Source organism: Ambystoma mexicanum, chromosome 1q (genome assembly GCF_040938575.1).
Source record: "Ambystoma mexicanum isolate Mex_15411 chromosome 1q, UKY_AmexF1_1, whole genome shotgun sequence".
In the NCBI taxonomy this organism is placed as follows: domain Eukaryota; kingdom Metazoa; phylum Chordata; class Amphibia; order Caudata; family Ambystomatidae; genus Ambystoma; species Ambystoma mexicanum.
Genome location: NC_090922.1, coordinates 420,644,450 through 420,668,736, shown reverse-complemented (window position 1 = coordinate 420,668,736; position 24,287 = coordinate 420,644,450). Strand labels below are relative to the sequence as shown.

At 47.0% G+C, this 24,287-nt stretch overlaps 1 protein-coding gene across 4 annotated transcripts in view; it reads right to left on the bottom strand.

Annotated features, from left to right (window-relative positions):
- Positions 1-24,287, bottom strand: part of SLC12A4 (solute carrier family 12 member 4) — a 1,569,223-nt gene that overhangs the window by 198,457 nt on the left and 1,346,479 nt on the right. For all 4 annotated transcript variants that reach the window (XM_069639659.1, XM_069639652.1, XM_069639655.1 and 1 more), the window contains exon 18: positions 6,845-7,040. In XM_069639659.1, the coding sequence (XP_069495760.1) occupies positions 6,845-7,040 (196 nt within the window). The remainder of the gene's footprint in view (positions 1-6,844; positions 7,041-24,287) is intronic.

The window sequence follows — 24,287 nt, the reverse complement described above, 5'->3', positions numbered from 1 at the left end:
CACCCTGAACTTCACCAAACAAGTCAACTCCCTAGCCTCTGCCACTGCATATACGTGCAAATTAATCAGAGCTAGTAAACAATTTCTCTCCACTGACAGTTGCCTTACTCTCGCTAAAGCTCTCATACTTTCCAAAGTGGATTACTGTAACGCGCTATACATTGGTGCGAACAAACAGATTATCCATAAAATACCGGTTCTCCAGAACAATGCCCTGAGAGCAGCACTTAAGATCAACAGAAATGAACATATTTCCTCCACTAGAAGAAAATACAAATGGCTATCCACCTTTGATAAAAATCCAACTTAAAATTGCCTCCCTCACATACAAGTGCCTTAATAATAGAGCACCGCCATACCTTACTGACAGAATCTGTAGAAAAACCTCTTTCAGACCGACCAGAACAGCTAACTCCAACTGCCTCCAAGTAACACGGTTCAAACTCTTCACTATCGGAGGACACAGCTTCCCAGTTAAGGCGGCGCAATTGTGGAACTCCCTACCTCCTGGTATTAGAGAACCTCAGTCCTTCTCTAAATTCAGACAAAATCTATCTAACTGGCTAAAAGAAAATGATAAATAATAGTTTGATAATCATTCTCTTGACGCCCTATACTCCCCTTCACGTATACCCTTCTGTATATTGATTTGCTTATCGTGTGTTAGTCCCCTGGGACACACTCTCTGATGTACTTTGATCACTTTAATTTTATTTGCTCATGTAATTTACATTCTATATATGCCGATGTATTTCATGTACCTATTGTTGCCCATGCATTTCATGTACCCATGTAACCAAGCTGAACATATCCTTGTAGCCTGCGCCCTGATGCCCCTGGGTCTGGTGCGCATTATAAATAATAAACTAAACTAAAATCTGGAATCGATCATTGAAGACATACACGGCTTTGCAGGTATTTCGGGATACAAGATTAATAATGCTAAATCAGTACTATTCCCTCTATAACCTGCCACTAGGCTGGGCATATCGGGTTTCGTTGGCCCCACCATACTTTTAGATATCTGGGGATTCTGGTGTCACGAAATCACTGATTATACAGGGATAATCACGAAGCATACCTCCATCAGCTAACTACGAAGCTGTCTGTGTGTGGGGGAGGAGGAGCAGGGGACTCCCGACATCGATGTTTGGCTGTGTCACACTGCTTAAGATGGTGGTCATACTGAAGTTGCTTTATTTTTTTAGTAACATTCTGGTAGGGTCTATTTTTACTAAGCTGCAATGGTTGGCAACAGAGTTTGTTTGGAGTAGGGGGGACAGCTAGGATGAATTGGGAGAAATAAACAGAACCCTATGAGCAGGGTGGTCTCCCTGCTCCAGATTGTGAGCTGTACTACCTGGCTGCTCAGGCCCATCTTGCGGGGTACTAGTATGCTGGGGATAATACTATAATGCATCTTCCACTCGAGAGGTATAGTGCATCGCCCACAAACCTTAAATCGGCACTAATGACACATGTGACAGACACATTAATTCATGTACTTTCGATCCGGTTCGGTCTACGGTCAATGTCTGGTCAAGAATATTTCGCAAACTTGAGATTCCAGTGCCATACTATAAAATGACCCTCTTGTGGACTCCAGGGCATAGCTCCCACATTCGATAGAGAGGTCCTGGGATTCAATAGGCCAAATGACGATAGCGATAGGTTTCGCTTTGTATCTTCTGAAGATTGTTCTCGAAGACTTGGGGGTGGTGCTCTTTGCATTCTGTAATACAGCCGGATTTACGCTGCATTTAGAGGTAAATGGCCCTCCTTTCCACAGAGCCAGAAACTCATAAGTGCATAGTTCTGATTATGTCTGGTGAGGGGGTACAATGTGGAGTGTCTAAACTATATGGGCTTCTGCAGATACACCTGCTGTGGAGGAATGCTATGAATGCTGCTTGGTAGAGAGACTTGGGTAGGCCATTGGAAGACAATCAATGGAGCAGATATTGCCAACTGACAAAGATGGTCTATCTAAATGCAAGCCTTCGTCTAATACAATTTAAATTATTAAATCATCTCCATTACACTCCCGCCAGGGTGGCTAGGTTTTCTTTAGACGCAATTTGCGCCTATTGAAGTGTGGAGCAATGCAAGCTGACTCTTTTCACATATACTGGACTTGTCTGCCGATATTGGCATTTTGGAGTAATGTGGCGGAGACGCTAGATGAAATACTAGAGATTCCTCCGACCCTGGCGCCGATCAAGTATCTGTTGGGAGACTTGGGCAAAGTGTCTGTGGTTACATGTCACTTTATCATTGCATGTGCAGTGGCGAAACAATGTATTGTAAAATATCGGAAATCAAAGTTTTCTCCTGGCAAAGGGGAATGGTTACGACAACTGGTGTATGTTAACGATGTGGAGGAAAGGTATCCTATGAATGTATTCCCTGAAAGCCGACCCAAAGACATCTGTGGCCGTTTAGGCTGTATCTACAACGAAATAAGGATGGGGGCGAAGATACAGGGACCATGGCTTCTGCAATGGAAAATTAATAACCCCGTGTGCGATGATACCGATTCCTCTGCGCGCCATGATGTATGTATTTAATGGTTAAATGACACATAATATCTAAAATGTAATGTATTGAAATGTCCCGGAAGAGGCCACTGGTCTGTATTATTGTGAACCGCTCGTTACATGACTGTCCTATAAATAAAGGTTTACCAAAAAAAATGACTTTTCTCCAGCTTCGTGTGGGTCCTGGGAACAGGTTCTTGGAACAATAGAGTTTTACAAGAAATTATCTAGGTTCAGGACATAGCTGGAATCATCAAAGTGCCCTGAAAAACGCAAGTAGTTTCACAGGGACGTCTCCCCTTTCTTTTTCCTTCTCTTCGGTTACCTGATCTTGCTTTCCTACTGTCAGTTGTGTTATCTGGGTTCCTCACTGTGTTTCTTGAAACAATATCTCTTTGGAACAGTCTGCTTCGTGTAGCAAAGGGTTAAGGTGACTGGAGCGTGGAATCTCCCACCATCGTGGATGTGAACCAGGGGAGCTTGGCAGCATGAGAGGGTCACCCCCTACCTCCACCTCAAGCACTTCTCCATTAGATCCCAGCCCCCCATGCATAACATTACTCGATCTGCCTTTGTTCCAGGCTTCTGCTTCCTTGTCTGCCACTTAGAGTCTTTAAATTGAAGCAGTGAAAGAATAATGTACAAAGGAGAGATGGTTACAACTGAAGAGAGAAATGGATGAGACACCAAGAGTTTATGGTAAGATTGAGGAGACCGACACATTGAACCATGAAATACGAACAGGGGAAGTTGAGCTGACAGGCATCATAAGTAGCACTTATGCTAATTTTGATCACCCCATAAGGTTCGTAGTGAACATGTAAGTAGTCATTTGCAATTAAGCAGACCATATTTTCCCTTACCATGCACAAATTCTGTTCTGAATGAGTGTGTTGCAATTTCTGAGAAGTTTCTTTTACAAAATATCTAATTGATGTAATCACCCCAGACCTGACGGTCCACTCATTGGGTAATTCCTACGACTATAAGTGCAGACCAATGATTGAATATAAAACAAAGCTCTGACAGTCTAAAAAAAAAAAAGAAAGAAGATTTAACAATGGTTAACATAGGATATAAACATCAGGATACAATTGATCTCACTCACTTCTAATAGCTTTACAGAGTGTTTCCAGACAGGCACAAGTTGGTTTTCAATGTAACAAAAAACAATAATTAATATTAGTTTCATGTAGCACTAATTACTGGATTTAAAATGAGTTCATTGCAAACATTTAAACAAATCTGATTTTCTGCTCATCGTTTTCCAATTGCCTATTGCAATTAGTACCCTCGCCCATGAGACCGGGGAACTGCGTGTTCCGGTACAGAAAAAAAAATGGCCGCCAGTGAAGCGAAAATGAAGTCAGTTTTTCCTTTCTATGGCAGCTATTGAAAATTAATCTCAAAAAGTAAACGTACAAAATGGCAGCCATGGAAAGGGAGAAGGGACTACATGTAGTGACTTCTCCCTTTCCTTGGGGGCCATTCAAAAAATAGGGAAAAATGTAAAAAAATAAAAAATAAAAAAAAAATGCCCACCATGGAACGGAAGAAGGGACTACGTGTAGTCCCTTCATCCTTTCCATTTTTGGCGTGTCACGGATCGGGTAGCGGACGCGCTGGGGACAGCAGTGTTCTCAGCGGGTCCGCTCCCGAAATTGACAGAAAAGAAGGTAAGTGGGGTTGGGAGGATGGGGAGGAATTCTTTTGATTGGGGGTAGGGGGAGGGACAGGAGGGGAAACACCTCCCCGGCAGGGCAAGGTGGCAGCCACCAGCCGTGTAATGGCTCGGAGTGGGAATTACCCCATTCGAGCCTCATCATTGGCTAATTGTCTGACACCCCCGCACCGTGGCCGGAAGGAACGTTGTGGTGAGAGGGATTCCCAGTCAGCTAACTCCTGGCATGGCCCAAAGAGCTTGCTTGTAACAAGCTCATTGTCCCTCACCGGGTACTAATTAAAGTTGGTGAACAGGTCACGTGAAGTTGGTGAACAGGACATGGCTTTCAAAACAGAAATAGACATGGTAGATTTAGCCGAGCCCATAAGAATGATGAAATCCTGAATCATAGAATAACTCAATATCAAGATGAAGTGAAATTTAAAAAATAAAAGAAATTCTTTTGGGATGAGCTAGATTACAGGGATGGCAGGCTTTACACATTTCAGAACAAATACGATAATAAGACTTACCAGACAAGTAAAAATCCAACCACACCTGTGAGCTCTGTAAGGAAGGCAAGGTATCAAGTATACACAGACAAGTGATCACAGTTCAAGGGTGTTTATTAAACTGTATATGCGGGTTGGAAAAACGCCTAATCTAAATCTAAAGTGGGAGCAAGCTACGACCATCAAATAATAATAAGGCAGTCCTAGTGGCGTCTTGTCAAAATAAAAAAGGCCTGTATTATGAAAAAACCTATTTCCAATCCTTACGTTAAATACTAAAAGAGTGTGGTCACAAGAAAGAAAGAAGTGTTCACAAATGATAAGTCATGATGTGGTAGTCGTGGGTCTCCCTTCCCCACGCTTTACCTTCATGTGCCGGTCAAAGACTTTCGACTGTACAGAGTGTTTTACTAGACCCCTGTATGACCACTTTGACCCTCTTCTCGCATCGTTCCCAAGGACTTCTGGAAATGGTAATTTCAACCATACGGTAATCGCCCAGAGTTCCTCAAGTGAACACCCACGTGGTTTCTGACTTCTATGTAGCTGGTTTTCCCCTCTAGTATCAAAACAGTTCTTTGTACTTTCTTCAATTAGCCGTTTGCTACTTTTGTTCAACACAGTTCTGTTTCTTATGTGCTCCCCCTCGACTCACCGCTTGGCTTTTCTTGTGTCTGGAGTCAAGGCTGGTCCCACGGAGGCAAGCATCTCCCTTCGGCTACGCTTTTATATAGGAGGATGGGGAAAAGGTATTAGTAGAAGGGGGATACCCCGTCTCGTCCATCGGCATCCCACTTACACGCCCCGAGGACTCCCTCTCACACGTCCCCCCCAGGAACCGGATCCAACAGCGATGGCCGTGTCCTGGCCACCTAGATGATCGATCCCCGGTGACTAGTCAGGAAGACACCTTCTGGTTTCTCACAGCTCTGACCCAGAAAGCAATGACGAGGAACAAGAAAATGTATCCCAGAAAGATACAAGACTTACTGCTAGTTCAAGTAGATGCATCAGAACAAACTTTTCAGAAGAAATTAAGAGATATAAACGTGTAGATTTTTTGGAGAGTAGAAGTTATCCCAAAAAAAGTGTGACTTTTTTCGCAGCACCCCCAATACTAACTACTGCAATAAACACCACAGAGGTAAGATGGGCGATACCAAGAGTAGGAAGAATACAAAGAGCAAGGAGTCACAACAACTTCAAAGAATCGCAAACCGCTAAACTATAGAGACAACAACGTAGATTTAGTGATGAATATTTCTAATCACGTCCTCTCGAATGGAGAGAGGAGATTTTTAAATAAGGGGCTAAACAATTCACCCATAACACCACCAAAAACGTCACCAATTCTTATATTGATCTATTTAAATTTATCAGGCAATTGAAACTCAAAAGGTTCTTTGACAACAAGAAACGAATACATTTGAAAGATGTAGACACTACAATTCCTGTGATCTCACCATTCATGATTTAGAAGGCACTAAATTGCACTTTCACTGGAGGATGATCCTTTAGGTCATATTAGGTTGTTACATGATTTAAGCATTGAACAGGATTTACCTTTCTCAAGTCAATTGAAGAGCAAATCTAAATGTATCCCGCCCATTGCAGAGAATAATATGATTGACACTTTCTTTGACATGGTTACTAGTGATCTTGATCACTTACTTAACAAGATCCAAAATACACGATTTAAGGATAATTTAACTAATGAAGAGAGGAGGGCATTCGACTGCTGCTAGTCGATTGGTCCAGTTGACAGTGTTTGGGTGGTGCCGGCATGGCATGCTCAATAAGTGTGCACAGTGCATGGATCCCCTGCCATCAACAATGCCAACCCCAGACCCCTCATCGTTTATGGTTCTCAAAGAGGGCATTTTTAGTTGTTGATCTGAATTTCTCCAGATGACAAAGTATACATTTTCACAGTTGGATATTTACATGTTGAAGAGTAGTTTTCAGTTTATTTAACATACTTTTCGGGACATATCACATATAAACACCTAATGTGTTACAAAGCTTCAAATCTCAGGGATTGAGTGGCATTAAACTGCTGTCTTTAAACAGAACAGAGTAAATGTACAAAATACTGGAAGGGCAAATACGAAAAAAGGGCAAACACAACTTACCAATAAATGTTTTCCAGGATCTTGGATCTTCGCTCTGTCTCCATCCATAAGGCCATCCCAGCATCACTGTGTTGTGTTTCATGCCTCCCAGACCACAAGACTGAATCAAGTGTGAAATTCCTTCCCGAACCTTATTAGCCACCACGACTTGGCAAAACCCTTTCACCTTTTCAATTTCCATCATATTCTTAACAGTCTGCAAGAAAACGAGGAGGAATATATGAAATAACTGTAAAGGGACCCTTACTTTGGCAACGGATATGACTAGGGTCTATTAAACTATTAATGCCTGGACACCATTTCTTCTAAGTTTAATATCCTGCACAGTTCAGCCAATGCGAAGAAAAACAAAACTAAAAAGGACTAGCTTTTTGAAATCAAATATATCAAATCGTTACATCCATGCTTTCAGACTTCACCCAGGGAAGAGTTCAATGATAAACATTTTATGATCTTGCTATCAGATGAACAAGTTACTTCTTACCCTGTAACGTTCTTTCGATGGGATGTTCCTCCGACATATTCCTTATCTTGATAGATTACTTCCAGCTTGCTGGCCTCGGAAAATATTTTCAGCAGAGGGTGTTGTGCGTCGATGTCCCTCGAGTTGGTGTCCCTCGACAGCCTCCGTATCGGCGCCGACGTCATTGTGTGTATAAATAGACTTGCGCAGCGTCCGTTGCTCAGTTCTGTTTTGAAGCTTTAGAGTAGCTGTGCATGAATTGGTTATTGACCTTGAAGGTGCGTAAGCTGCTACTACAAGGGAAGTTTTACTGAGGGGATGGATGGTAGGGGCGATAAGGAATACGTCGGAGGAACATCACATCGAAAGAACGTTACAAGGTAAGAAGTAACTTGTTCTTCGAAGGGATTGTGTCCTCCGACGTACTCCTTGTCTTGATAGACTCCCATAGCAGTGGTGTGTAAATGGAGGTGGGAGTAAAATTGCCATATTCCCCTTTAAGAATGAACAAAGTGTAACACAGCTTTGCCAAATCTAGTCTCTTAGCTAGAGGAGGAATCCATATTATAGAATTTTGTAGTTATTTGCCGATGACCATGTGGCAGCCGCACATATGTCTCGAATCGGTACCCCTCTTTGGAGGGCAAAAGAGGCTGCGATACCCCCAGTAGAATGAGGCCTAAGATTTTGAGGGGGCTTTTTCCCCTGCCAATTTGTAACATTCTAGACTAGCTAAAATAATCCATCTGGAAATGGTCTGTTTTGTGATTGGCAATCCTAATTTGTGCCCTGTGTAACCTATGAACAGTTGGTCCGCTTGCCTAATCCTAGCAAGTCTGCTGATATAAAAACTCAAGGCTCGCCTTGGATCCACCCTACGTAGCCTCTCTTCCTTTTTCCCAGGATGGGGAGGAGGATAGAATGAAGGTAAGGTCATCCTTCTGAGTGATGTGGAATTCAGAAACTACCTTTGGGACGAAAATTAGGCTTCACTTGTAGGACAACTTGTCTTTGTGAAAAATTGTATGAGGGGGTTTACAAGATAGGGCTTGTAATTCGCTCACCCTCCTTGCAGATGTCAAATCCACTGATAAGACAGTTTTAAGGGTGAGAAATCTTAACGAACAAGAGTGAAGTGGTTCAAAAGGAGTACCCATCAGGAAATTTAAGACAAAATTTAAGTCCCATAAGGGAACTTGGAATGGTCTTGGGGGATAGACATTAGTTAACCCCTTCAGAAATTGTATTACATGGGGTAATTTGAAATATGATGGCTCCTCTGCAGTGCACTTGAAGATCGATAGCGCTGCGAGGTAGCCCTTGATCGTACCAACTTGAAGATCCGAATTCACCAAATAGAGTAGAAAAGAGAACAGCATTGGTGTACCACATGAAAAGGGTTCAATATTCTTTTCTCTACACCAGCTGCAAAATGTGTTCCAACGGCAGCGATATAAGGTCTTTGTTGCTGGCCTTCTGGCTTAAAGCAACACCTCCATGACGTCATCTGGGAGGTCCAAATCCTTGTATCTCAACCTTTCAGAAACCAAGCGTGAAGGTTGAGGGTTCTGATGTCTGGATGGAGAACCTGACCTCCCTTCTGCGAAAGAAGATCCTCCCTGTGTGGAAGGCGAATCGGAGGGCAGATGGACATGTCTAGAAGGTCCGGGTAACATGTTCTCCTGGCCCAGTCTGGGGCAATTAAAATCATAGTCTTCCGGAATCTTCTCAACCTCCTGATCATCTGAGGAATGACAGGGACTGGAGGAAACACATACAGAAGTGGAAACTCCCAGTCTACCACAAACGCGTCCCCTAGAGCTCCTCTCGGGGGAAATTCCCTTGAACAAAACTGATCGCACTTCCTGTTGATACTGGTGGCGAACAGATCCACTTGAGGGGTTCCCCAAAGGACGAAGATCTCTCAAAGGACTTCCTGAGCTATCTCCCACTCGTGAGAGACTGTGCTCTGCCTGCTCAGAGCGTCCGCTGTCAAGTTCCTGTCTCCGACTAAGTGAACTGCCGATAGAGAGATTCCTTCTTGAATTGCCCAAAACCAGAGCTGCATCACCTCTCTGCACAGTGGCAGTGATCCTACACCTCCTCTTTTGTTGAGGTAGTGCATGGCCACTGTATTGTCCGTCATTATTAGGACATTTATCCCTTGTACAGATGGCAGAAAAGTCTTCAGCGCTAGTCTGATAGCTCTCAGCTCCAACAGGTTGATATGTAGTCTGGACTCCGATGGAGACCAACGACCGCTGATGGTCAAGTCGTTGGCATGGGCTCCCCAGCCCGTGAGTGAGGCATCCGTGACTACTGTTATCTCCGGCCATGGTTGCCAAAACAGTTCTCTTTCAAAATGTTCTCCCAACAGGCCCACCACTGAAGGTCTCGAGCCACTTTGTCCAGAACCTGAAGGAAGTCTGTCATTTTTCCTGAGAATTGCGACCACTGAGTTCTTGGTGCCCACTGGAGAGATCTCATTCTCAGGCGAGCCTCTGGCACAAGGAAGATGCAGGATGCCATGAGGCCTAGCAACCTCAAAAAGTCGAAGGCTGGGAGACGTTGGACATTTTGAAACTTGGTGACCATCTGCAGAATATCTTGAGCCCTCACCTCTGGTGGCGAGGCTTTCCCCAGGGAAGTGTCCAGGACCGCTCCGATGAACTGGAGTCTCTGTGATGGTATCATCTGTGACTTCTTTAAATTGAGGGAGAAGCCCAGTTTGTGAAGGAAGTGGCAGACATAATCTAGCTGAATCTGAGCTTGTTCCGAAGATACAGCTCTGATCAACCAATCTTCTAGGTAGGGGTAGACGTGAATCCCTTCCCTCCTTAGACTTGCAGCCACTACCGACATTAGCTTGGTGAAGACCCTCGGGCGGAGGTCAGCCCAAATGGCAGAACTCGAAATTGATAATGAGAGTTGCCAATTGCGAACCTCAGGTATTTCCTGTGTTTGAGATTGATTGGCACATGGAAATAAGCATCCTGAAGGTCCAGAGATACCAGCCAGTCCTGAAGCTGGAGGGCCTGAAGGATCTGAGAGAGAGTTACCATCTTGAACGTGTCCTTCCTGAGGAACTTGTTCAATTCTCGTAAGTCCAAGATAGGTCTCAGTCCTCCGTCCTTCTTCGGTATCAGGAACTAGGGGGGAGTACCAACCGTTGTTCCTCTCCGCTACAGGTACCAGTTCTATGACACCTTTCTCCAGCAGGTCTAGAATATCCTGCAAAAGGAGCAGATCTGGAAACTTCAAAGAGTTGTTGCCCGGTGGATGACTCTGAGGGGTGCGTAGAAAAGGCAGGCAGTAACCGGGCAACTGTCTCCAATGCCCAAGCATCTGACGTAATTGCCTGCCATTCCGTCAGATGTTGAGTTAACCTGCCCCCTACTGGGTCCTCAGAGTGGCTTAGAGGCGGCTGATGCAGGTACCGAGGGTAAAGAGGCACCTGCTGCTGCTGCGGCTTTTGTACTTTTAACCCGTCCACCTTGGGTGAATTTCGTTTGGCCTCTTTGAGCCGGCTGTCCTCTGCCTTTTCCGAATGCGGAATAAAAACGAAAGGACCTACCTCTCCAAGAGGTTCCTGAGGGGCGATAGGGAGTTTGACGGATTGCAGCTCCAAGGGATCTTGCTGCTGCCTTGGATGTTTGTAACTTCTCTAGGCTGTCATCAGCCTTCTTACCAAATAAAGAAGAGCCGTCAAAGGGCATATTCAAAAGTCTGGCCTGTACATCTGGAGCAAAACCAGACTTTCGCCACCACGCAAATCTGCGGATTGTAGTACTTGCCGCCTTGGCCCTGCTGATACGGTCAGCAGAATCAATGCCAGTTTGAAGGGATTCGCACATTGCGTCTTTACCATCTTTAATGATGTTCAGAAAAGCTTCCCTTTCTTCTCCTTCCGGGAGGCAGTCAGCCACTGATGAAGCACACTCCCAAAGTGTATGGCTGAATCTTGCGAGCATACAAGTAGCATTAATGGATTTAAGTGCCATGCTACACGCAGAAAAGACCTTTTTTGACATAGCGTCAAATCTCTTATCACCCCTGTCTTGTGGAAAAGTAGGTTATTCAGATCTACTGTTCGATGAAGTTGCTGCTTGAACAACCAGACTCTCTGGAGTTGGATGGTTGGACAAATATTCAGGGTCAGAAGCAGATATCCTATATTTGGCAGATAGTTTTTTTGTTAACTGCCGGGATAACCTCAGGAGTTTCCCAGTTTGCCGATATTTTCCTCTGCAATGCAGTATGAAGTGGAACCACAGGATCTTCCTGTGGGCCTTTAATTAAAATGTCTGTAAGATCATCTTGTGGAAAAGGTGAAGGTGTAGACCAACCCATGAATTCTATTATTCTAGCCATTAAAGTTCTGTAAGGGGTCTCAGCATGTTCCCCTGGGTCTGGTTTGGCAAATTCTACTTCTGGGGAAGTATCTAACCCACTTGCATCATACAAGTATTCTTGAAGGTCCTTCAACCTATTTTCTTCAGAGATAAATTCCTCTGGTACAGGTGTTGTAGTCCTCTGCAACCCAAAAGGTCTTTCATGATCAGAATCCTCCCCTTCCTCATAAATAGAGGACAAGGATCTGAAATAATCTGACCTTGGAAATGACTTAAAACCCATTTCTAAAGCAGAAGGGGCCAAGCTTGTAGTAACCGGTTGAGAAAACGTCGAAGTTGTCGACGCGGAAGTCAAAGTCTTCGAAGAAACCGAAAAAGGCGTTGAAAAGGTATCAAGAGACCTCGAAGAACTCGAGAGGAACGGAATCCTACTCTGAGTCGTGGAGGTTATCGACAACATTCTCGAGGTCATGGTGGAGGCCCTCGGTATGACTACTGACTGCGAAGTAGTGACAGCAGTAGGTTTGTCCTTTATCAGCGTCTACCTAAGCGTCGGAGACAGCGTCGATTCGACCGATCTGTTTGTCGATGGGCCCTTCGATAATGGCGTTGATGACACAGATTTATGAGTCGAAGGGACCTTCGACGATGGCGATGATGACGCGGTCTTACTGCCTTTGCTCGAGGGTTCATGACGCTCTCAGGCAGTTTCTTTCGCCGGGTGCAACAACTCGCGGTGTTTCGTTTTGTTGGGTCTTTCCCCCAGGTTATCACCTTTAGCCATCTCCGAGGGGGTTGAGGCCGCTTTCTCGAAGATGCTAAGCATCTTTTTACGGAATTTCTGCCACTTAGCTGGAGAGCTGTGTTTCGTGGGGCATTTGACCCTTTCCTGAGAAACAGAAGAAGATGAAGAAGAGGGTGATCTACGACGCCTCTTTTTTGAGTGTTTGGATCTCGAAGACTGATGGGAACCGCTTCAAGACCTCGAACGGGAATGTTTCCTGTGACGGCGAGGAGACGAATGTCTCGACTCTGCTGAGAAAACTTTCGAAGGAGTAGAAGTTTTAAGAGCTTCCCCTTACGCTCCTTCAAGGCTTTCGCCGTCATGGACATGCAGTCCTCGAATTCTGAAAAATGGTGCTCCGATCCCAGGCACCACAAAAAGATCCTGTGAGGATCCGTCAACGCCATTTTCTTTCCACAATCACAACACTTTTTGAAGCCGGACCGTGGGGTCGACGGTTCAGATGAGGAAGCCATCAAATAGAGTAAGATATCTTCGAGGAATAAGTAGAATCTACTTGAAGAACGAACTGAGCAACACAATTCCGAGGCCCACGAAGCGCGGAAAAACGGAACTGAGCAACGGACGCTGTGCAGGTCTATTTATACACACGATGACGTTGGCGCCAATACAGAGGCTGTCGAGGGACACCAACTCGAGGGACGTCGACACGCAGCGCCCTCTGCTGAAAAATGTTTTGCTAAATTCTACCTAAAATATCTATTTGCAGGTGCATGGTATCATGCTGTAATGTAGCATTAAACCCCACAGCCAATGGCTGTTTTGCCTGATGCAGTGGGTATTCAGGGTGAGGGCGTTTAAGAAGGATGTAGTTTTACTGCCAGTCTAGGCATTATTGCCATTAGCACTGTAAGGGTGTCGAACAAGGATGCAGACACAAGAGTGAAATTTTGATTGACAAAGACATTTATTTTCAAGAAAAGCAACCCTAACTATCCCTATCTTATAAGAGGTTTCCCTGCCTCAAACTGATACTAAAGAATCTGTCAGAATGTCAGTCTCACACGAAAACTAAAGAACAAGTCTATAGAAAGTTCATTTTCCAGGAGAATGACTCCCTTTTTCCTGGTATTTGGCTGGTATTCCCAGAAAAGTTCTTTGTCAAAGATCTGCTAAGGGGGTTGCTTCCCTTCCTCTGGCTTGTGGTTCCAACAAACCTTTGTAGCAGTCAACATTCAGAACCAAGAGAATGACTCCCTTATCCTGGTATTGGTTCCCACTCTCCAATTTAGTTCACACACACGCCAGAGGGAACGACTCCCTTCCTATGACATCCCTTGATCAAAAAGGTTTGCAGTTTCTTCAACTTTCAGGAGCAGGAGAATGGCTTCCTTCTCCTGTTATTGGTTCACACACTCTAATATAGTTCACAAAAAAGCCAGGGGGAATGGCTCCCCTGACATCTCTTCATCAAAAAGGCTTTTAGCTTTCCATTAGATATTCCTTTCACCCCTTCTTGTGGAATTATCAAGGTCCCAAGTCCTTTTCAGGATTTCAGTGGACTTTCCCCTGCCACTGCAACGAGCATGCTTACTTCTGAGGATTAGTACACTTATGCCGGGGTCCGCAACCCTTCTCTGATGGTCAGGAGGCTTATTGTTGCCACTGCGACAAGAAAGTTGTCCATGGTTGCCTGATGCGCTTATGTTGGGGTCCCCAGCCCCGTCTATGGTGGTCAGTAGGCTTATTGCTGTCACTGCAAAGAGTACATTCTCCTCAGATGCCCAATATGCTCATGTTGGGGTCCCAGACCCTTCTCTGGTCGTCAGTGGGCTTATTGCTGACACTGCGACAAGGAAGTACTCCTCAGATGCCTGATGCACTCTCCCCAATAGTTGGGCTGTTACTACAGCACAGGGGGAAAGCTGCTCGAGTCTCTCTCCCCTCCACCCTGTGCAGCTTCTGGGTCTCGCTTACCTCCCGTTACCTTCATTGGGACATCAATATGCCACCAAGACTTCCTGGGACAGGGGAGTGCTTCTCCAGCTCTTTGGGTGTCTCTCCCTTGCTCCTACAGCACTGTGGCGTACTCTGCACTCTGCGCACTCTACTGCTCAGCTCTCTTCCTGCTTTGTGTTCGGGTCCGCTCCAGCTGGACCCACGGAGAACTCCTTCAGGAACTCGCCGGCATCCTTTGCTCTTTGTAATCCCAAGTCAGCCGACATGATTTGAAACGCCTGAGCTGGATGGTATCCACATCTGCTGCCTCTTCCGGCTGGGGTTGACCATGTCTTCAGTCATCTCTTCTTATAAAATGTTGCCAGTCCCGCACTGGGGTATTGTGAAAGTCCTTTGCTGTTCTTGATGGATTAATCTTCATGCATCCCTGGGCCACCTTGTACCAGTACTAGCACAACCAGTCATCTTCAAGTCTCCCATGCTCTTCTTCATCCTGTGCCCTGGTACTTTGTTGTGGTTGTTTGGCCTACACTACAAAAATACATGGAATAACTCTGAAGGAAGTTGTTGCCATTGGTGGTGGTGGGATTTAGGGAAGGTTGGGGTCCCTCCCCATGAGGTCCTCCCGCATTAAACCACCCCAAGTGGGACTATTGGGTAGCAGCCTCAACTTCCTAGCCTCATGAGAAAGGGCTCCCCCTTGGGAAGAAGGGACGATATCTAGCGAATTGTCACAGCACCCAGGCAAAACATCCTGGGCAATACATTTTTTCTGTAGAATAAAATCTGGAGGGAAAACTTTTTTGCAAAACAAATACAAACAAAATGGCCACCGCGGAAATGGCAATGGTGGACAGTGAGTGAAGGCAGAGCCGTGTCTATGGGCCAGAAGATTCAAAGGTGGAGGGCAGCTCTAAATGTTTATCTTATTTTTGACAGAGGTGGCTTGGGGTAAGCGCAGAGCAGGGGAGCGACCAAGAGTAGCCAATAGCTTGCTCGTAATGTGGGTTCAGTACAGAATCTGATTGATTGAAACAGGAGTCATGGGTACTAATAGTCGTTCTACAATGAATGCTCGAGCAGCAGGCAAGGATTTCTAGTGAGCAGGGCATTTAAGGACCATTAGCACCCTTGCAGGGGGAGCCAGCCAATCAGATGGCTAGGAACGCTGGCTTGAACCGCCAGTGCACGACCGCTTTCCATGCCGCCTGATGGCCGGCTCCCTCCTCCGCCATCTCGCCCCCCCCCCCCAACCCCGTTACCTTATTTTTTTTTCAACCCTCCCACCCCCTTACTAACCTTACCCGCTCCTTCCCCTTGCCTTCCGCAGGCTGCCATAGAAAGAGAAGAGGGACTCCTTACGGAGTCCCACCTTCCCTATCCATGGCGGCCATCGTTGTAGAGGATTTTCTTTTTTTTAGCACCCTGGGTCAACGCTTTGGTATTCCGGGTTGCTAATGGCTTTAAGTCCCTGTTTCAAGGGCTGGAATGGGGGGTTATAGCCAAGAGCCCTCGATAATGGCCCTTACTTCGCTCGGGCCGTTAACTTGGGCTGACCTGTTCCAGCCCTTGGAACGGGGGCTTAACGCCACTGTATATCCATCACAGAAGGTTTATGCTAGTAGAATAATCCAGCCATTGAGGACAGGATGTTCTAATCAAGACCAGAAGAGCAGGAGCAGCACGATTGGGGAGTTGGAGGTGTTTGAAATGTATAGGAGGTGTATTTTAATTTTGAGTATGGGTAGCTTTAGAACTACCCATTCAAATGAATTCTAAATATTTCTCAATGTATTGTGCTGGATATTTTCACTAATGTGCAATTAATGTAGAATTTCCTGTTCTTTGTACCCCTTCCTCGCCCACCAAGAGGACATTTTCTTTGGCCCCCTTGACTGGCCATTCCTCTCGCTCTTCCAACTGAGTAGTGGTAGCGAATAGATCTACCCCTCCAAGGTTGACTAGGTTGAAAAGGCTGAGGTTGCCTAACAGTGGGCCTAAAGATTTGGCTGCTGCCTTTGAGGTCTGCAACTTCAAGACTCTCGTCAGCCTTGTTGCCAAAAATGGAGACCTGTCAAAAGGCATGGAGGAGTCTGGATTGCACATCCAGTGCAAAACCTGACTTCCGCAACCATGCAAACGTGTGAATAACGTTTCTGGTAGCCATGGCTCCGCTGATGCTATCAGCAGAATTCAAACCTGACTGAACAGACTCCCACATGGCCTCCTTGCTGTCTCTAACTATGGCTAAGAAGCCATCTCTTTCATCCCCTTGTGCTGTGCCGCTGATGGAAATGCAGTCCCTTAAAGTGAATGTAAACTTTGCAAGGGTACAAGTGGAGTTGGCAGATTTTAGTGCCATGCTCCCTGCAGAGAATACCTTCCTTGCCCATCCATCTACGCATTTGTTGTCCCTATGAGGAGGAATGGTAGGGTATGCCGCTTGTTGTGATGTTGCAGTAGTTGCCTGTACCACCAGACTCTCTGGAGTGGGGTATTTTGACAGGTAGTTGGGGTCACTACTGGAAATGCGGTACTTCTTAGTCAAGTTTTTATTTACTGCCGGATTGGTCCTAGATTCTGGCCACCCTTTTCTGCAAGGCAATATGGAATGGTAAAATGGGATCCGACTGTGGACCTTTGTCTAGTATGTCAGTAAGGGCGTCCTGTTCATATGGTAATGGAGGCCTACTCCAATCCATGTAATCCACTACCTGACATGAGTTGCCTGTAGAATGCATCTGCATGCTCCCCAGCCTCTGGTTTCCCAAAGTCTAGTTCAGGTGAGGTATCGACCCCAGTTGCAGTCTGCAGATTATCATAAAGGTCCCTCATCCTGGACTCTTCCACAATGAAACTCTCTGGTACATTGGGCGTACCATAATGTAGGCCAAATAGGGCCTCTACATCAGACTGCTTTTCCTCTTATTCATAACTTGAAGAAAGACTAACAAAAATCTTTCCTAGGTAGTGGAACATAGGTTTTGTCAAGAATCATGGGTTTTTCCAGAACTGGGCTCGACGCTGTAGAAGTCGGCGAGGTTTTCTTTATCGGCGCCATTGGTTTAAGTGGGCCACTCAGCGTTGACAGCACAGCTGGTAAAGATGGCGCAGCTGGCGTCGAAGTCTTCAGCGTCAATGTTGACGTCAAGGGTTTGGCAGGTGTCGATCACCTCGACCTATGTTTATGGCTCAAGTGATCCTTCGATGTTACATCAGATCGAGGCCTCAAAGGCTCATGATGCAGATCAGGCCTCTGTCCCAAGCTTGAGGGCGCTCAAGACTTAGGCCGAGACCTTTCCTTACCAACTTCTTTTAAAGCCACGGTAGGAGCATGGCTTGGTTTTTGCTTTTTCAAAAATGTAAGCCTTTCAACCCTGAAGGCCTCCCACTCGGCCGGAGTGGATTTTGCGGTTGGACAAGCAACCCTTTCTGGGGAAGCATACAACCTGGACTGTTTGGCCTTCTTCCTCGAAGGAGAGCCGCCTCTCGACTCGTCAGTCGAAGGTTTCATGCCTCGGGTAGGGGATTTAGGGATTTTGCCTACCTTCAGCTTCCCCTTCCGTTCCCTCAAGGCCTTTCCAGTCATAGACTGGCACTTGGAGCAGACCATGACAACTCTGACTGCTCTGTCAGGGACATTTTCGAGCCACAATTTTTAAAACCGGACTTCGGAGTTGTCGGTGTCGATGATGAAGACATCTCGATGTCGAGGTTTAATAAAGATGTCACAAGATGTGAAGAGGCGCGCCGTATTTCTTCAAAGCTATTGCATAAAAATTGAACTCTAGTCAACAGGTGCTGCGTTTGCTCTATATGCTTTCGATGACATCATCCTCGACTGAGGCCTTCGAGGGACATCGAGTTGACGCCACCGACGCACAGCGCCCTCAGCTGGAAAAAAAATGCTGAAGCTGGAGAACATGTGCCAAAAGATGAGGAATATGTGGGAGGACACAATCCATTCGAAATGCAGTACTGTCAGAAAACACCATCTGTAAGGAACTGACTTGTTCCTTACCCATTCAGTCAACTTCCTGGGGGCCCTTCTCCAAATCCTGGTATAAGGTAAGCAACAGGTTTTGAAAGGTGACGATGGGGACACCCTCACTGCGATCATTACTCACTCTTTCATGGTGAAGAAGTGTATCCTTGTTCGAACATCAGGAGGCCTCCCTGCAAAGCAGGAATTCGAGATCTCGTGCAATGTGTCCCGTCCACTTCCAGAGAGACTGATGTGGGGAGGTGCAGAATGGACCAAAGGAGATGCCACAAAGGCAGGGAACTCCTCATCTCACACAGACAGCGGTATTCCATGAATTCCAATATTGTTCCTCCGGGAACAATTCTCAATGTCCTCTTGCTTGTCTTCCAATGCCTGACAACAAGTCTCCAGAGCTTAGATCATGCTGGACAGAGGTCCAGGAGTGCCTCAACTGCATAAGACTGCTGGCACACCAAGGGCCTCATTACAATGGTGCCGGTCCGGAAACAACGGTGATGGTAAGCATGCCGGTACCGTTGTTTCCGTACCGGCAAACTAAGGGTTCTGCGAACAGGTCCCTTTCCACCCACCAGTTCTGACCTGGTGGGCGGAAAGACACCCGCTTGCAGACCTTGACGGATGCACCGGCACCATTCATGAATGGTGCCGGTGCATCCGTCCTTCCCATTGAGTCCAATGGGACTCAAATGGAAAGGGAATAGTTTCTTACCTGTAACTCCATTTCTCCAGCATTGGTATCTTCCATGGATTCACATGCTTAGAATATTCTCCGTCGACAGACTGGGAACCCTCGGTACGCTTATAAAGCCATTTCCCATAGGAAAACTTTCGACACTTTTGTGTCCTATCTACGTCGTTTTGGGGCCGTGCACGCATGCTCCACTAGGACGTAGCGGTATAAATTCCCCGCACCCGCGGCTCCCTTCAGATTTCGACCCCTCCAAAGCCGAATGGGGTGAAACCTAGATATACAAGACGATTGCATTCCGGGGTGGCCGGCGGGCGCATGTGAATCCATGAAAGAGACCAATGCTGGAGAAATGGAGTTACAGGTAAGAAACTATTCCCTTCTCCAGCATTGGATCTTTCATGGATTCACATGCTTAGAATAGAATGCACAGCAGTGATCCTGAAAAAGAGGAGGTGTGAATGCAATCTGGCACCCTCCTAAGCATATGTATAGCAAACCACGCTTACGTAGGATGCCAATGTAAAATACGCAACATTACATGCACAGATCAATACACATATATATATATATGTATATATATACACACATACACATCCTTATATACATTCATATATACATATGTCAAAATAAGCACAGACCCTTCTTGAAAAGGACTTATCTTATTGAAACAGATGGCGCAAGACTGCTCTTCCCATTTGTATCTCGTCTGCCTGCTGCCGTTCGAGGCAGTAATGGCGGGTAAATGTGTGGGGCACTGACCATGCCTGGCAAATGTCTGTCAGCGGGATTCCTGCCCACAACGCCATCGATGACGAAGTTGCCCTTGTAGAATGAGCTCTCGGACGCCCTTGTAGCGGTTTTCCTGCTTTGGAATGACAGAAGGCAATCGTCGACGAGACCCATCGGGCCATTCCCTGCTTTGAAATTGCTTTTCCTTTCGCCGAAGGACCATTTGCAACGAAGAGTTGTTGCGTAGATCTAAATTGCTGAGTCCGATGAAGGTAAAATTTTAAAGCTCTTTACGTCCAAGGTATGGAGACTTTTTCCGCAGCCGATGAGGGGGGTGCTTATGATAAGCCGTAGGAACTTTTGGAATGAAACAAGGATTCGTTGACAGAACCACTTTGTCCTTAAAAAACTTTAGGTATGGAGGGTCTATGACCAACGCTTGCAACTCCGAGATCCTCCTAGCTGATGTTATAGCTATTAGAAAGGCCACTTTCCATGACAAGAACTTCATCGACGACGTGGCCATTGGTTCAAAGGGTGGTTTCATTAACCCTGCTAGCAGCATATTAAGGCTCCACGTTGGTGAAAAACCTTTAACCGGAGGGAACGTCCGGAACAAACCCGTCATGAAGTGTTCCACCAACCTGTCACTAAACAAGGGAGACGACTTCCTCCTCCTCCTGAATCTAGAGATGGCCGCCAGGTGTACCTTTATTGATGAAAAAGATAATCCGTTATTCGCTAGGTGTAGCAGATACAGCAGAAGCTGTTCCGGAGTGACCCTTAGAGGTTGCACTCCCATCTGTCCTTGACACCACGTACAGAACCTTCTCCACTTACACTCGTACGACTTGTTGGTGGAAGGGGCTCCCGCTGCTTGCAGGATCCTCCGACAGTCCGACGAAATGCTCAAGGCACCAAATTCCAAAAAGTCAGGAGCCAAGCTGTGAGATTGAGACTGTCTGGATTGTGATGCCACGTCCCGGGACAGGAGATTGGGAACCTTCGGGAACGTTATTGGTTGATCCACTGACAGGTGAAGGAGGTAGGAATACCACGGCTGCCTCGGCCAACACGGTGCCACTAGAATGACCCGGCACCTGTACCTGCGTGTCCACTGCAGAGTTCTCCGTATTAGAAGGAACGGAGGGAAGGCGTAGAGGAACTTGTCCGTCCACGGGAAGGAGAACGCTTCCCCAGGAGCGTCTTCCTGTGGCCACCTGCTGGCGTACATTCCGCACATCTTGTTCCTCTGCGTAGCGAAGCGATCCAGCGGAGGCCGTCCCCATTTCTCTAAGACCTTCGACAACTGAACGCTGTCTATCTCCCATTCGTGAATTTGGTCCATATTTCTGCTGAGCGAGTCCGCTTGCTCGTTCCGTACACCCGGAAGATGAGCTACGATGGATATATCGTGTTTCAGAGCCCAATGCCACACCTTCTGAGCCTCGGTGGAAAGGGTTCTGGATCGCGTGCCCCCTTGCTTCCTCAAGTAAAACATCGCTGTCGTGTTGTCTGTCAATATTCTCACTGTGGACCCTCTAATGTGCGGCAGGAACGACTTCAGTGCCCAGCGCACTGCTCTTAGTTCCAGAACGTTGATGTGCAGGAGAGATTCCCTCCGAGACGAACGGCCTTGCGTTTGTAGAGTGCCCATGTGTGCTCCCAAGCCTGTCAGGGACGCGTCTGTCACTATGGTTAGCCGAAACTCTGGCTCCTGTAGGGGTACCCCTCTGGATAGATTCTGGAAGCTCTGTTACCACTGAAGAGCTAGTAGGAGCTCGTCTTCGTTGACGGTCAGTGTCTCGGACCAGAGCCCTTGGGCCTGCATCCACCGGTCCACCAGAAACTCCTGAACCGGCCTCATGAACAGGTGGCAGTTGCCCACCAGAGGAATGCAGGACGCCATAGTGCCCAGAATTGACATATTTTCTCACCGACAGTCTGGTATTGATTTTCAGCTGACCTGCCAATCGATTGAGTTTGGTGATTCTGTCGAGGGATGGTTTCACTAACCCTGAATGGGTCTCGAACTGTGCGCCCAGGAACACCAAGCTTCTTGACGGCGTTAACGAGGATTTCTCGAAGTTTACCGCAAACCCCAGCCGTTGCAAGAGGTGCATGGTGGCCTGCAAACTTGTGTGAGTCGACATAGGGGAGGTCCCCCTCACCAACCAGTCGTCGAGATACGGGTATACATGATGGCCTTGCCTTCTCAGCCAGGCCGCCACCCGGGCCAAACATTTCGTGAACGTTCTGGGAGAGGATTTCAGCCCAAAAGGAAGTACTGTAAACTGGTAGTGAGTCCGCCCTACCACAAACCTTAGGAACTTTTTGTGTCGCCGACACATCGGTATGTGGAAGTACCCGTCCTGCAGGTCCAGAGACGCCAGAAAGTCCCCTTCTTGAATTGACCGGATCACCTCTTGGAGCGTGAGCATCTTGAATTTTAGGCTTTTCAACGTTTTGTTTAGATCGCTCAGGTCTAGAATGGGACGCCACTTTCCGTTTGGTTTTTTCACCACAAAGTAAACCCCTTGACCCTTCTGCGACGACAGAACCAATTCTATAGCACCTTTTTGTAGCATAAGTGCTACTTCCTGCTGCAACATGCTCAGATGGGGTTGAGCTACAAACGCCGGTGGAATGTGCGGAGGGTTGCTTTTGAATTGCAGGGAATGTCCGTATCTTACAGTGTCCAACACCCATTGATCTGTTGTTATTTGCTCCCATTCGTTGATGTAGCACGATACCCTGCCTCCCAGAACGTTCCGATGCCCGTCAGTGCTGGTCCTTGGTCTGTTTATCCCTCGTCGACGACGAGTAACCTGTTCTCTTCTTGGGGGCTTGGTAGTCCCGGCGTCGTTTTCCCGCTTGAGAAGCCTGTCTGTATCCCTGAGAAGGGTATGCTGGCCTACTGAAGGATCTGTTTCTCGATGCCGAGAATCTGGAATTCCCCGATGCTCCCCTGAAGGGACGAAAAGACCGGAAACTTCGACCACTTTGGAGGGCCCCCAAGGAACGCGCCGTGTCCGAGTCCTCTTTCATGCCCTTCAGGGCCTCGTCCACCTTCTCGCCGAACAGAAGGTCTCCCACAAAAGGCATATCCAGCACCTTGTATTGCACCTCCGGTCGGAAGTTGGTGCATTTCAGCCATGCTTGCCTTCGGAGAACCACACCGTTATTCACCTGTTTAAACCCCGATTCCGCTAGGTCCACCGCAATGTTTATGGCATGATTGGAGGCCTCTTCACTTTCCCTGACTAGTAACATCGCCGCCTTACGATGTTCTTCCAGAAGATGCTCCAGCATAGGAGCCAGTCGATGCCACATCTCCCTGTCGTATCTGGCTACTATGGCCAGAGAATTGGCCGCTTTCACTGTGGTAGCACCTACCGACAGCACTTTTTTGCGGAAAGCATCCTGTCATCTGGCATCACTTTCCGGGGGGGTCGTGCACTTGTGCTGGGTCCTCGCCTTTCTCGCCGCCGCTGTCGACACCACTGAGTCAGGAGTTGGTTGGGAGGAGAGACACTTGGGGGTAGCCTCTGGGGCCTTGAATTTTTTTCTCCAGACGACCTTTTATCGCCGGTTCCGAGAAAGGGTGGTGCATGGTCTGTAAACCCTCCTGCCACACATGATCCAGGATGGGTACTGAAAACACCGACCTTCTCCTCTTTCCCATGTGGTAGAAAAGAAAACAGTCCTTTTTCTCCTCTTCCTGGGCCAGCCCAAATTCTGTACAAGCCTTGGCCATCATGGTGTGAAATGACCCAATGTCGTCCGGGAGAGACGGCTGAGCAGGGCTTTTCGGGGTTTCTAATTCTGCTTCAGACTCCCAGGTTGGATCCCTGGAGGGGGAAAGCGAGACATCCGATAAGGCTCTACTGTCTGAGTCCGCATCTATCAGATCTGCTTCCTCGTGGCGTGGATGGGGCTTGGGGGTTGACGGTTGAGACCACTTGTGTCAGTGACAGAGAAGTGGTCGATGACTGCCCTGCCGACGACTGTGGTGGTCGTGCAGGTCCTGGAGGCGTTCCCGCCTTTTCCGAACTCGACCTACGCTTCTCTGCATCTCGACTCGAGGTCGATCTATGATGAATTTTGATTTTTCTTTTCTGTCTTTCTTCGTCGAAGATGAGGATGACGAGGCGTTCTTCGATGAAGACTCCTTAGAATGGCTTATCGATGATTCGGTCGTAATTTCTTCACCGGGGGTTCCGACGATGTCGAACGGCACAGGGCCCCTGAAGATTTTGACACTGAGGCCAGGCTGCGCGTGGAGCCCACCTCCGAAGGCGGGTATGCCCCCGCTCCATCGTTTAACCATGCCACAAGTCTTCGACTTCGATCTTTAAGAGTCTTCTGGGAGAAGCCCTTACATATGTTGCACTTGTCTGCCGAGTGATGAGGGTGTAGACAATATATGCAATCCATATATCCGTCCCCCTCATACACCTTCTTCAACCCGCACGTAGTGCACGGGCGGAACAGTGCT